The sequence below is a fragment of the Sinocyclocheilus rhinocerous genome, unplaced genomic scaffold (genome assembly GCF_001515625.1).
Source record: "Sinocyclocheilus rhinocerous isolate Xijiao unplaced genomic scaffold, SAMN03320098_v1.1 scaffold975, whole genome shotgun sequence".
NCBI classification, from domain to species: Eukaryota; Metazoa; Chordata; class Actinopteri; order Cypriniformes; family Cyprinidae; genus Sinocyclocheilus; species Sinocyclocheilus rhinocerous.
Genome location: NW_015628726.1, coordinates 2,810,480 through 2,825,734, shown reverse-complemented (window position 1 = coordinate 2,825,734; position 15,255 = coordinate 2,810,480). Strand labels below are relative to the sequence as shown.

At 35.9% G+C, this 15,255-nt stretch overlaps 1 protein-coding gene across 1 annotated transcript in view; it reads left to right on the top strand.

Annotated features, from left to right (window-relative positions):
- Window positions 1–1,239: 1,239 nt before the first annotated feature.
- Window positions 1,240–15,255, top strand: part of LOC107738432 (semaphorin-3ab-like) — a 27,278-nt gene continuing 13,262 nt past the window's right edge. Inside the window, exons 1-6 of the mRNA XM_016550199.1 lie at window positions 1,240–1,707; window positions 6,999–7,009; window positions 11,784–11,903; window positions 12,142–12,235; window positions 14,025–14,144; window positions 14,676–14,818. Coding sequence (XP_016405685.1) covers window positions 1,593–1,707; window positions 6,999–7,009; window positions 11,784–11,903; window positions 12,142–12,235; window positions 14,025–14,144; window positions 14,676–14,818 — 603 coding nt within the window. The 5' untranslated portion in view covers window positions 1,240–1,592. The remainder of the gene's footprint in view (window positions 1,708–6,998; window positions 7,010–11,783; window positions 11,904–12,141; window positions 12,236–14,024; window positions 14,145–14,675; window positions 14,819–15,255) is intronic.

The window sequence follows — 15,255 nt, the reverse complement described above, 5'->3', positions numbered from 1 at the left end:
CCACTCTTTTACACAAGTAATAATGTGACTTTATATTTGCATATTTTTTATTTGTATATATTTATATTACAGCTGTTTCTTATGCTCACCAAGGCTGCATTTCTTTGATCAAAAATGCAGCCTTTATAAAAACAGAAATATTGTGAAATATGTTTTTTTTTTACAATTTCAAATAACTGTTTTCTAATTTAATACATTTTAAAATATAATCTATTCCTGTGATGACAAAGCTGAATTTTCAGCAGTCATTAATCTAGTCTTCAGTGTCACATGATCCTTCAGAAATCATTCTTATTAGTTCGAAATAATTCTTATTATTCTCAATATTGAAAACAGATTTGCTGCTTAATATTTTTGTGGAAACCATGGTACATTTTGTAGGATTCTTTGATGAATAGAAGAACAGCATTTATTTGAAACAGAAAATCTTTGCAACATGTAAATGTCTTATTTACTGTCACAGTTTATAAAAAAAATAATAATAATAATCTTGCTGACCCCAAACTTTTCATTCATTTATTTATATATTTATTTATATTTATATTTAAGTTGATGTAATTTTTTTATGCAAATATGATTTGTGAGATCCATCAGAAGAGAAGATTATCAGTGAATAATGTTTTAAAATTCATTTTGTTCTTCACACAGAGTCCACTTTTATGATACTTTTATGCAGTTCTTTTGTAGCTTGACAGTATAAATGACCTATATGCAATATGAAAGTGAGTAAATGATGAGTGAACTTTATAAGTGCCCTGACCAGCCTTTCTTTAAACATGGAATATCATCCTTCCTGCCACACGCCTTCACCTCACACGGGGAGACATGCTAAAAATAAGTGTCTGGTGTGAGGGTGGAGTTTGACGAGAGTTTTCAGACTCCTGGGCGGCAGAGAACAGTGCGAGACATGGACAGGAAGGGACAACTTCCTAATGTCCCGAGTAGCACATAAAGTCTGTTCTTGCATTAGATATAGAGCAAAATAAACATTAAGAAACCAGGACAGTGAGGTTAGGAAATATCTACCACACCACACATGCCCTCCAATGTCAGAATGATTCTTGTAGAGTGAGTGCAACTTTGACAGTGTGTGTGGGATTTGAAAGTAGGAAAAAAGGCTACCTAGAGAATCCTCTGCTGGAAGCACAGCCCTCCCTTTTCCTCTCACTCGCTCTCTCTCTCACTCACTCACAGTCTTTCTCAGCTGGCTCCGCTCTCTCCCAGTCTTGTGCTGTGACCGTGTGTGCGCTGAGCTTGTGCAAAGAGAGAGAGAGAGCGCAACAGAGAAGCTTTAGTTGAGTTTAGTCTCAACAGTGTTACTATTTAAAACAGTCAGAGAGGAAGAGCGCACAACATCTAGGAGATAAGCAACCACAGAAACACACTTTAAAGTGAGACTGTGAGTGGTCTGGACACTGATGGTCCTCTCCTGAGGCTGTGACTGCTTCACCAGGAGAGATGTGATCGTTGTGCGACTTATTTGACACACAGACACACCTGCTCCATCCTCAGGTGGCGTTCTGAAGGACTGGATTGCTGAAACGACACAGTGTTTACCAGAGGCCAGTGGACTGCACGCAGCCGGGGCAAACATGGACTACCTGTGGGGGATTGTACTGCTGCTGTGGACGCTCGGCGCACCGGAAAGAGGAACAGACGCACAGAGGAGCAAGAACAACGTACCCCGGCTCAAACTCTCATATAAAGGTCAGTCACCTTCTGCTTCTGCTGCTGATGGGGATTCTGGAAAATTGATCAGAATGATTGAGGAATCTTAGAAGAGCAGATGTTAAAGTTTGATGGTTTCTTGATGCTTTCCTGTCTGGAGTTGGCATACGGGTCTGGTTGCTTCATTGATATGATTCACATGGTTTAATTATGCATGGTTGGTCATTTTGAAAGATGTTTTTGAAAGAATGAAAGTGAAGCTGGACATCATATTGATAGTCATGGGTATATATGGATATTTGCGTTCATTATTCATAACTAAAATATTAGAGTGGTGTTACTGAAAGTGATATTGTCTTTTGTGATTGGGTAGTGCTGAGGGGTGAAATTATAGATCAAAAATTGTGAAAAAAATGAGTGTAGGATTTAACAATTTTCACTCAGATATTACAAGTAAATTTCATTAATAATTACAAAGTAACATATTGAATTAAATGTGAAATTTTGAAGTAGAAAGCAGAAATATTATTTTCTTGTAAAACATACACCAGTAATCTTTTTTTTTTCTATTAAGTGATTCAGTAATCTTCGATTTTATCAACAATGCCTTTTTCTTTTTCTTAATTTTTTAACATTTAACCTTAAAACGTGGATCTATACAGTTATTTAAGGCACTATTTCTACCTGATCTCATAAAACATTACAACTCTTCCCATCCGATTGGCATTCATGATAAAGTGAACTGTCAGAAGTGAATTTACACGAGTGTTTAAATGCGAGAGCTTGTTCCACCCTCCCTCTGTAATTAGAAAGAGACAGAGAGAGAGAGAGAGAGAGAGAGAGAGAGAGAGAGAGAGGTTTAACAGTCAGGGCAGATGACTGTATAAAAGTGAACCATTTCTCTCTCTGCCAGCTTTCTAATTGCTCTGACAGCTCCTCATTAGCTGGCTGGTGGAAGCTGAGCTCTATATGAACCGCGGTGTGTGACTGTCAGGCGACAGACGTGCTCGATCCAGCACGCACGCATGCACAAACACACGGGGGGCTCCTTAAGTACCCAGAGCTCTCATCTGCCCCAACACACACACACACACACACACACGTCTGGAGCTGTTTACCGTATCAAACACTGACACCTACAGGCATACACACACTGTTTGTGTGGAAAACAATGAAGAAAGAGACAAAGAGAGATTGGAGGGAATATGTGTTTGTGTTTTGCATCTAGAAAGAAGAGAGAGAGAGAGAGAGAGAGAGACAGAGAGAGAGAGAGAGTGAGAGAGTGAGAGTATGTGTGTTTACAGTGTACTCTAGGCTGATCTAAGCAAACACAACTTGGTTCAATGCCAAGACTGATTCTGATATCCACAAGCACCAGAGCAAACTCACACACCTGTGAACATTTGTCACCACAGTCTGGCTGATTCATCTTTTTCTGAATTCTCATCAATTAAAATGCATGTGGGGGGGTGTAATTACTCATGGAGAGCATATATTTGCTGTTTGTTATATATATATATATATATTTTTTTTTTTTTTGATTTACTATAAATGTATTTAAATAAAACAAGAACATAGTTTTTTTTTTTTTTTGGGGGGGGGGAAATATGTGTTTTTGGGGGCACTAGTGTCACCAAATGGAACTGAAAATAAACAAAAAAAAAAAGTTTTTTTTTTTTTATTACAAATTTATTTATTTATTTAAGCAGCTTTTTTGAAATACCTTTGTCTTCCTTTGGTCGGAAAAACATATTGTTGTGCCCAAAATCAAACCATTTGTTTAGCCAATTTTATTGTGTTGGACTGGATGGGATGCTCCACAGTTTTTACAGTTTTTGTGAGAGTCCAAGAATTGTTTGCTTGTTGTCAATGTAGGTTGGATAAAAAAAAAATTTATATTAAGATATTTAAGGAATGTAACTTCTTATAGTATTAATACCTATAAAACAGTGCTGAAACACATTTTACATTATTTCAGATAATAATTATTACTTAAAAAAGTATCAATAAAAATTAAAAAATTTACTATACTCTAACCTTCACAGTAACCTGCTGACATTATCAGATTTGAATCAAAACATGATTTGGCTAAATAATGAACCTTTCAATTATTGAGGAGTGAGGACCACTTTAAATGTCTCCACAAGTTGTTTTTGACACGTTTCACTATATTTGTGAGGATAGAATTGTGGCCCTCACATGTACAACCCAACTTGTAAACAAACACATAGCTGTAGAGTCCTTTTAGCCATATTTCCAAAGAATGAAGGTGTGTGTGTGTGTGTGTGTGTGTGTGTGTGGAGAGAGGAAGCCACCCATGAGGAAGTCCTGACTGAGCACTGGTGTTCCTCACAGGGGTGGTATCAGTGTCCCCTCTGAGCCGAAAGTTCCTGGGGCAGGTTAACAGTAACACCTTTACATAAATGTCAACAGGTGTGGAAAGACATAAAGAACTGGATAATGGATGTAGCTGCATGTTGTCTCAAATAAGTGGCAAAGAATCAAGAGATTGGCTACTTCAGTGCATGCATACTGTATGTGTGTGTGGATTTGTGTGGTGGAATAATGTTTTTGGTGTAAAGCTATCCCATTCCGAAGTGAATGTTTTAAGACAGCTATAATCTCATGAAGGAATGAGAGAAGTTTTATTTCACTTTAATTAAGCTTTTAATCCACAAACATGCCAGGAATCTGGTGTTGGGTTGCATTTGCAGCATGTGAACTCTCCGTATCCTATAAAGCCGCAGCGTTAGAGCGCACACACCTAAAACAATACTCTGCCAAATTCCTGTGAAATGGAAAATATTTATGCCGTAATACAGATTTTCCCCATCGGAAAGCAAAAAGACATGAGGGAAATTGGATTAGATTTGATTTCAGGTTTTTGATTGCTTTAAAATCATCTTTGGACCCTGTGGAGAGAGTTCAAACGATAAGGTATGCTAATAATCAGAACTCCAGATTTGATTAGATGGACATGCATGCTGTGATGAATGGAAAAAGGTGAGTGTGGATAGCACTCATGTTTCATCTGCCCACACGCAAACACACACACACACACACACACACACACACACACACACACACACACGCACACACACACACACACACACACACACACACGCACGCACGCACGCACGCACACACACACACACACACACACATGTGCCCTGCAGAGCAGAGAGTGCAGGCAGTATGTAGGGTAGGGAAGTTTATTTTTATCAGCCTCAGATGGGACCGTTCCTCTGCCTCCACCTGCCCTCCCCTCCTCGCTTGTGCTTTCAGATGTTTTTCCACAACAATAGATGGAGGGAAAGAGACAGAGAGATGGTCTCAGTGGTTTGAAGAAGACTAGCTCTTCTTCAGATTAGCAGCATGTCTAAAGGCACGTCCTCCTGTGTGACTGCGTGCTGCTACTGTAGATTACCCACAATGCCAGGCAGGGGCACCGTATGTTCTGGAATCTGACACAGAACATTTTTGCACTGACTCAGCTGAACCATGATACACTACTGTTTAAAAGTTTGAGGTTGGTAAGATTTTTAATTATTTTTCTTTTTTTAAAGAAGAAGAATCACATCTCTTATGCTCTTATTGGGTCTCTTATTTGATCTAAAATACAGTAAAAATAGTAATATTGTGAAATTTTATTAAAATGTTAAATAGCTGTAGTTTTCTATTTTTAATATATTTTAATTTCTAATTTATTCCTTTGATGCAAAGCTGACTTTTTAGCATCATTACTCCAGTTTTAGTTTCACATGATCCTTCAGAAATCATTATAATATGCCAATTTGCTGCTTAAGAAACATTTCTGATTTTATCAGTTCTGAAAACAGCTGCTTATTATTTTTGTTTGATACACTTTTCAAGATTCTTTGAAGAATAGAAAGTTCAGAAGGACTTCTCTTTGAAATAGAAATCTTTTGTTGCATTAAAAGTGTTTTTACTGTCACTTTTAATCAGTTTACTAAATAAAAGCATTAATTAGTTTTAAAAAATCTTACTGACTGACTGCAAACTTTTGAAAGAGTGTATAAAAAAGCATAACCTTACATTTATGTTTTTTTTTCTGGTGAAGTTGTCATTTAGCAAGTGCCGTTTTCTCTTAAAGGTGGGGTAAGCGATTTCTAGTAGCCAATGTCAAACATTTAGTTTCTCATCATAAATTATACAATAATTCAGTTTTCCCTTCCAAAAACTATAATTTGATAGTATTTTACTGTAAAACTACATATAATATGATGTTAACCATTTACTTTGACTGTTTTCCATCATTAATTATACTTTGATTCATAATTCTATTTCAAAAAACCATACATTTGCCAGTGTTTTACAGTAAAATTCTATATAATGTAATGTTAAACCATTTACAAATTTTCACCATATAGTTTATGGTAAGGTAACTTAGTTAAAGGTGGGGTAAGCGATTTCTGGTAGCCAATGTTGACATTTGAAATCACCAAAACAAACACGCCCCTACCCCAAAAGGGTCTCGCCCCTATTTTGATAGCTCCGCCCCACACATATGTTCACAACCCAGGCAACGATTAGTTCTGTGAAACAAAGCCAAACCAATGTTACACCGTGTCTACACCGGACGCGAGTGGTGCGGTGCGACAAAATACTATAGAACTCATTATAATCAGTGATGCTGTCTATACCATAGATATATATATACATATCTATGGTCTACACTGGATGCGGCGCGGCACGACACGACAAATCCCCGACAGAAAACTGCTGCTGCGTTCTATTCATGACGTATTGACACAAATTTCAAATGATTTTCAACGGTCGCTTTGTTTTTCTAGTCGGCCCGAATCAGTTTTCTAAGCGTTTTTGAAAAATCGCTTACCCCACCTTTAACTACTGAAACTGGGCTGTGTTTCTTGGTGGCAATGGTTCTATGATTTTATGAGTTACGATGCTTTTGGGAAACACAATCGTGGTCTCTTTTCCAACATGTTGAGAGATTATTAATCATCTCAATTCGGCAACACGGCTATCAAAATGATCTCTTTCCAAATCACAGCATTTTCAATAATATATCTGCAGATTCCATGTAGACTTTAACTATTGTTAGTTCATGAACAAACCTACACTCAGTAGTTCAAAAATTCATCCTGGAACTGAAATGTGTTTTTTTAGCTTCAGTATTCTGATGCTAGTGATTTCAGTGATTGATTGCTAAAGTTTTACATTTGATTTTACATTTGACACTTACATTTTTGCTTACATCCTTGCAGAATGAACTTTAAAACCGTTTGGTATTCCTTGTCTTTGTCTTTGGCAACTCAAATCCTTGATTCTGAGAACCTGTTCCTCAGGATGTTCTCAGGTAATCTTTAATAGATAAATAACTCTGGGCTATATGATAATTACAGCTCATGCGCTATCGATTCACACAGAAACTGTCGCTAGAGCTGAGTCTGAGTGAAACCTGCCAAGAACAGTCACTTTTTGAGATTTATATCAGAGTTATGTGTCTGTGTGTAATGGATATTACTGATTAAAAAAGCACTTTTCACTGTTTTACTAGGCAGTTAGATCATAAATATCATGTTCACATTTTACACAAGATCAGGTTTTATTACACCAGATTGAAAACTTAAATGTTCTCAGAAGGTATTTGATTTCCAGGCCCAATTAAACTCACTTCTCACACCTCGATCTGATCACACACTCACAAAGATATGCTGAATGATGTAATAATTACAAGATGTTCTATCTGGGGTATCTGATTTATGAGCTCGGAATGCCCTGGCAACCGTCTGGATCATAACAGAGGCGTTCAAAAATATAAACATTACATCATGCTTTGTTTTCACCTATTTGACAGAGAAAAACTTGACGATTGATTTTATTGTTTTGATGAAGACACACAATTATAACAAAGGAGCAATGTTTCAGAATGCTCACAGACTTTTGTACATACTGTACACAGACTATTTGTTCAAAAGCAATGCTTGACAATAATCAAGTGCAGTTCATTTCCTCTTGAATAGTGAGTGTTTGTGATTGTTGATGGAGTCATTTTGCAGTTCTAGAGAGCGTTTGTGTGTGTATTTGATTGCTGTATATGTGTGCATATTTTAATTAGACCTCTTCCAGCACAAGTGCATTACGCAAACAGACCCTTGACAATCCGATGAGACGCCTGTGCACATAGTGCGCATAGTCACTCGTTTACACCAGCCGAAGTGAGCATAAAACTCATCAAAAAAGGCGAAAATAACAAAAGGAGAGAGTATGACAGCAACAATGACATGTTTCTATGGCATAAAGCTCAGAGGAAACGCTCGTTAAACTTTGTACTGTTCATTTCCTCACAGTAACTGAAATACCCTGTGAAATATACGTAAAACACTCCACAAAAGTCCTATACACTCTCAAGTTGATTGCAAAATGCATTGCTTTGAACTGAATGCTAGTGATAGTTTTATGTTGAAAGATACTGAAATATAATAATTCATATATTGACTTGAAATAAGCAAATATATTGTCAAATGTAAATGTATTTTATATTTTGTTAAAATATTTTTGCAAATATATTACGCAATGTAATTAATTTGATTGAACTGATTTTAAAAATAAGCAAAACTTGCAATTCACTTTTGAATTCAATTTTCAATTTTGTTTAAAGTTTGGCTAATTTGCTAAAGCTTTCAGCCGTAAATAATAGTGCTTTGTTTTACACATTTTACCATGTTTGAATCAGTTTCACAGATTTTTTTTTTCTTTTCCATAGTGAGCACAGTGATAGTGAAAAAAGTCTGATTTTGTCAAGTCAGGTTACCTTTATTCATAGTGCTTGAATTAAATACATAGGAAACAAAAGAAAAATCCACAAGCAAATATCTGTGTGTATCCATGAGCACCGCTAGCTTTCCTAGCTGCATATTTGCCACAACCACAGTCACACGTCTCACACAGACTAGAGCAGAGCTGCCGTCCCTGCTGAGCTGTTCGCTGTCAGAGCCAAGGTCCATCTATCTGTCTCCCTCTCAACCATATTACTCTAAAAAATGAAGATGAGGTCGGAAAACATCACGTTTTTTTAACATATCGTCGGCCATATTTGACTCACTCAGCATTTGGGTGTTAATTTTTCTGTCAGCTTTTGCTTCGGTACTAAACTTTGTGACTTTTATGGCACTTGGTATTTGAACACACAAAAAAATTGAGGACGTGATTCGAAAAAGCTAAGTGGTCGTAAAAAATATAGTCACACTCATGGTCTTCGGTCAAAAATGACTGACCATAGGAAATGAATGTGAAATGGGGGAAAAAAAATCAAAAATACAGAACATTTTTGTGTGTACAATCTACAAATCCCCCACAATGCAGAAAAAAATTGCACAGCAATGGTAAAAAAGTGGACAGCAAGGAAGGGGTTACACTCTAAAACATCAAGAGTGTAAAACAGATACATCTACTCACACACATTTACTTACACACACTCACAGACACACACATACAAAATTATACATACTCAAATGAATTGGTATGGCTATAACCATATAGCCAAAATGAGTCAGAAGACTGAAATAAGAGATTAAAATCAGATCAGACCCAGAAGGATTAAGCTCTGATAAAGCATTCCTGTTAATAGAGTGATTATCTGAGCTAATGGTTTAATGAATTTTCAACATTGATAATAATAATAAATGTTTCTCGAGCAGCGAATCAGCACACTAGAATGATTTCTGAAGGATCACGTGACACTGAAGACTGGAGTAATGATGCTGAAAATTCAGCTTTGCATCACAGAAATAAATTGCATTGTAAAATGATTTAAAATAGAAAACAGTTATTTTAAATTGTAATAATATTTCACAATATTGGTATTTTTTGTAGTATTTTTAATCAAATAAATGCAGCCTTGGAAAGCATGAGAAAAAATCTTACTGACCCCAAATTTTTGAGCATCAGTGAATGTTTACATAATATGTCAGCTTTCAAAAGAGCAATAAAAATATATATTTTTTCCATTTTATATGTCTTTCATTGAAAGTAAATATAATATTTGAGATGGTTCCAAAAACAAGACACGATTGGTTTGCTTTGGACAAGAACTGCTCGTTCTGAGAAGGTAAAGCTGAGCTTGTCTGTCATTCGTCTTTTGATTTCACAAACAAAGTTGAAGGTTTCTCCCACAAGATCAGCTCAGCAGATGTCAATAGAAGAATGAATAAAAACCAAATCACTGAATTGTGGGACAACGGTGTGTAAACACTTTCCAGACTAGGCTGCCATTTTAGTTTAGTTTAGTTTAGTTTAGTACAGATAGGCTTGGTCAAAACCAAGAGAGCATGGACAAAGCAACTTTTTAAAATCTTTTTAAAATAGCAAGATGACTCCAAACTGTTTTCCTATTGGTTATTGTGCAATTTCACTATCAATTAATGTGTATGGAAGTAACAAACCACTATTACGAAGGTGAACCAGCAACATGTTGAGTGGAGAACTTAAACTTTAATTAAAACCATGCGTTTTTGTCCTTGAAGGTGTGTACAGAAACATGTCACTTTAAATTAAGTTTGAGTTATGCAATTAACAAATGTTTGCTGGTTGCTGGGAGAAATCACCGTACAAATGAGTTACATATAATTATCAAGGTATGTTAAGTTGGGATAGAAGGTTGGAGAAATTCAGCTTAACTAAAGTAAGTCAGTCAATATTGATGGAGTAGAAAAAGCCAAATCTTTGAGTCACATATTATATGTTGTCATACTTTTCTGTAAACCTTTTCCACATTAGATGAGTCACTTCAGTCCGTTCCAGACGAGACTTGCTCAGACACGTGGTTTAACACAACTGAGGAGCTTCTGAACACACACATGCACATTTCCATAGGCACAATCCCTGCTCAGATGCTACAGTGGAGCTGACAAACACAAACACACACACACACACACACACACACACTAACCCTGGGAGTACAGGCCACTGGGGAGCTATGGACGCCCATAACAGGATTTCCCTGTTAATGCACTAAACACCCAGCTGAAAAACAACTCCAGCTGTTGTAATATTTTCCTTTTAAAAAAGAGCTTCGTGAGAGCATGTTGGTCAGCTGTGCCACTGCATGTGGAATTCTGCTATAGGAGTTTGATGCACACAGAAATGACACACATTATGAAATATCAAAGAACATGAAATGATTGGGTCAGTCCACAGATTACAGCATGATAATCTGAGGACATCAAAACAAAACTGTCATGCAACATAAACCTATGAAGGCGATAATATAAGTGTAATTATTAGTGAATGTATGAAGTCAGTTCCCCTCAAGTTCACACAGGTGTCCTAATCACAGGTTTTGTCATCACATAAACTATGTTCCATGAACTGTTGAAAACCAGAAAGTAAATAAATACTTACTTTAAATACCCTACTGTTCAAAAGCTTAGGGTCCATAGAATTTTTTATTTTTTTTGTTATATATAGAATATATTTTCAAATGTAATTTATTCCTGTGATGGCAAAGCTGAATTTCCAGCATCATTACTCCAGTCTTCAGTGTCACATGATCCTTCAGAAATCATTCTAATATGCTGATTAGCTGCTCAAAAAAAAAAAAAATCTGATTATTATCAATGTTGAAAACAGTTGTGCCCCTTAAAAAAACGATACATTTTGTGTCACTTTTGATCAATTTAATGCATCCTTGCTAAATAAAAGTAAAATATTTTAATGCATAATATTTTATTTTATTTTACAGATAAGATAATTTTTTAATGCATGCGACTTGTTTTTATATTTTGCTACTTAATTATTTTGTTATTTTTAAACTTGTTGACATTCAGACATTTTTAAGTGTGTCCTAAGTGTCCAAATGCTTTCTTTGGCCACGGTATGCATGTGTGTGTGTGATAAGCTGTGTCTGTCAGCATTTGTTGACACAGATGGGATGTGTTTATTTATCTGAGAACGCAGTGGTAACTGTGAATCGAGAAATATATATACACCACTGATGTAGTTTGCTTTGCTCTCTGTCAAGTTCAAGGTGTTGTTTTGGAAGTTTCTGTTGGTAAAATATTGGCTACATCACTATAAATGCTATGTTTTCTGTTCATAAATTGATGTTGTTTTGTTCTCTTTCTCTGCAGAAGGAGTGCTCTAACTTCATAAAGGTTCTGCAGCCGTTTAATCAGACGCACTTGTATGTGTGTGGAACAGGAGCCTTCCATCCCGTCTGTGCTTATGTGGAAGTGGGCAAACGCCCGGAGGTAAATACATCCCACATCAGTTATTCTTTCACAGTTTATTGGTGGTTCTATTTTATCAAATTATTGTTATGTCAATTTTGATTATTTAGAGGTCTTTGGTCACTCAGATAAGACCTAAAAATTATGCTAAAATTTTTCGAATCACATAGTAGCCTTAAAATGTGACGGAAATTTGATAATTGTTTCAATGTGGTTTGTCATTTGCACAAAGATTGATTTTGTGCTCATTTCTATCCAGGACAACATCTTTCGGCTAGGGTCGTCAAACTTTGAGAATGGCCGTGGAAAGAGTCCCTATGACCCCAAACTCCTGACTGCTTCCATGCTGATCGGTGAGTGATGTTGAATATGAACGACTGATTTTCTGGTTAATATTTAAGTTCACTGTAATCCTACCTGTCAAAATTTAATTTTAAGGGTCTTAAAAAGTTTGTACAGGTAGATGCCTTTCATAACAATAACAAAAAAAATCATTAATTCATTTTCTTAGCTTCACATTTTTACATGGGTTGTGTAAAGTCACATGACTAGATCCAGTTCCCGTTCTAAAATTTAGATTAGATTAGATTGAACTTTGGTTAATATTTAAGTTCACTGTAATCCTACCTGTCAAAATTTAATTTTAAGGGTCTTAAAAAGTTTGTACAGGTAGATGCCTTTCATAACAATAACAAAAAAAATCATTAATTCATTTTCTTAGCTTCACATTTTTACATGAGTTGTGTAAAGTCACATGACTAGATCCAGTTTCCGCTCTGAAATTTAGATTAGATTAGATTGAACTTTATTGTCATTGTGTAGGGTACAGTACAGAGTCAATGAAATGCAGAAGCATCTAACTAAAAGCACAAATTGCAATATATAATATGATACAAATAAACTTACAAGTATTATATAATTTATGTTAAGTGCATTTACAATGCATATGGTAGACCAGTCAGTGCAAATAATTAACAGTATATTTAGAAGATGCCTAAGGTGGTAGTAATGGTACAGGAATGATGTAGATGTTTGTGTCCAAACTCTATGAAAACAAATAAGTAATAGGTTACTGGTACCATAATACAAATGAAATGCACAGATAAGACATAAACATACAGTATCTAAGATCACGTATATGACGAGTGGGAAAAAACTGAAACTCATGCTGTTATCTGACTGATTCAAAAATATAATTATTTATTTTAATACATTTATTTATTCTAGATATTTTTTTATTATAATTTAATGTTACTTTATTGTTTTCAACATTTTTATAATAATAACAATAATAATAATAATAATAATAAACAACGTTTTTTTTAAACTCTAATAAATTAAAAGTATTTTATTTTAGAATATAGAATAGAATAGAATAGAATAGAATAGAATAGAAAATGTGTGTAGGTTGTCCAGTGGGGTCCAAGTATGAGACAGCACTTGAAAACAAAAGATTCAAAATCTAATTTAAATTTAGAAGAAGAAAAAAAGAAAATTTTAGGATTTAGAAAAAATTTACCAAATACTATGTTACATTTTCTGTTTAACTTTTGACTCAAATTGTTATGATGATAATATAGAGAGAGTGCATATATTTGTCTTCTCAATAGCCATTGTTTCCCTTCACTGAGCTGCTTTGTTTGTCACTCTGAGAAATTAATTACACTCTAAACAGAACATAAAGCAGATTTGGTTGGAGAAAACTAATACAGGTCTGTGTCTGTGTATTTGGAATGTGGCGCTGCATAATCCGGAGTGTGTTTTGCTCTGGTTCATGTGTTCTGAATGGAAACCCAACACCCTTGATTAATGGTCTCTCTTCGAGGATGACCAGTGCAGACTGTTCCTCTGGTTTTGTGCTCTACCTGCAGAGTGTTCTACTGTTAAATCTCTCATCTCAGATTAAAGGTCACTTATGACACTCACACAGTCCCGTTCTCTCACGCCATCCTTGAGCCTGAAATTGCCTGTGAGTGTTGCCTCTCACACCTCTTTGAGTCCTCACCTGAGCCGTTATTAAAGTTTACAAAACCCAGATTGAACTAGTTCCTCCTGCCTCCTGACATTTCATTCTCGCCATCCATATTGAACTCACATTAACCATCCTAAATATGAGTTTCAATTAGTGTTTTTGATCATCAGATGGGGAACTTTATGCTGGGACATCAGCTGACTTCATGGGCCGGGACTTTGCCATTTTCCGAACGTTAGGCAAGCACCATCCAATCAGAACAGAGCAGCACGACTCCAGATGGCTCAACGGTGAGACACAAATACATATTTACACACATTACTCATGATATATATATATATTAAATGACTGCAAACATATAAATATACTATATACACATACACTACCACACATACATACACTACTAACAACAGTAATATAGTGAAACATTATTAGTTTAAAATAACAGTTTTCTATTTTAACATATTTAAAACGCCATTTAGTCATTTATTATTATGCAAAGCTGAACTTCTTCTATTACTTCTTTTTTGTTAACCAAAGGAACAATTAAAGAGTAAATCAATGCCTTTGGCTCCAGTGAACAAGTTTTGCGTAATAGGAGTGTTTGCACACTTGTATGTGTATGTGCATGTAGATGTGGTGAGGTGACTGTGTAGGTCAATGTGAGCTGGTGCCACAGTAATGTGATGTGAGATGTATGTGATGTGGCTCTTGCTTCTCAGTGAATACAGCAATAGAAGTTATTGGTCCACACTATTTTTGTTGTATTATGCATTTTTATTCTTTTGTGTTAATGTTTTGTTTGTTTGTTGTCCTTCCAGATCCTAGATTTATCAGCGTGCATCTCATCCCAGAGAGCGACAACCCTGAAGACGACAAGATCTATCTGTTCTTCAGAGAGAACGCTATTGATGGAGAGCAAATCAGCAAAGCTACACACGCCAGAATCGGACAGTTGTGCAAGGTACAGATACTCTTCACACATACATACACCAAAGGACCACAAACACATGACCCCACAGGCTGGTCCATTAAAAAAAAAGGACATTTTACAGCTCAGAAGTCTCAGTATGTTTTATCTTTGCCCAGGATGCAACATAGGATCATTGGAAACAACGGGCCTCTGCCTATATTATTGCAAAACTACAACCTCAACACTTTTACCATAGTGCTTGATTTGTAAACTAGTACATTTTGAAGTCTGCATCACATAACCAGCTCCATGTGTATGACTTTTCTGACATAGTAAACTTGCTCAGTAGCTCACCTGGTACAGCATTGAACTTGCGATGCGAAGTGCTCAGGTACCAATCTTGTGAAACACGACATGACAATAGAGATAAAAGACTCGTAGAAGCAAGCTAAAATGGAATGGTTGCTTCAGCAAATGCATTTTTATCT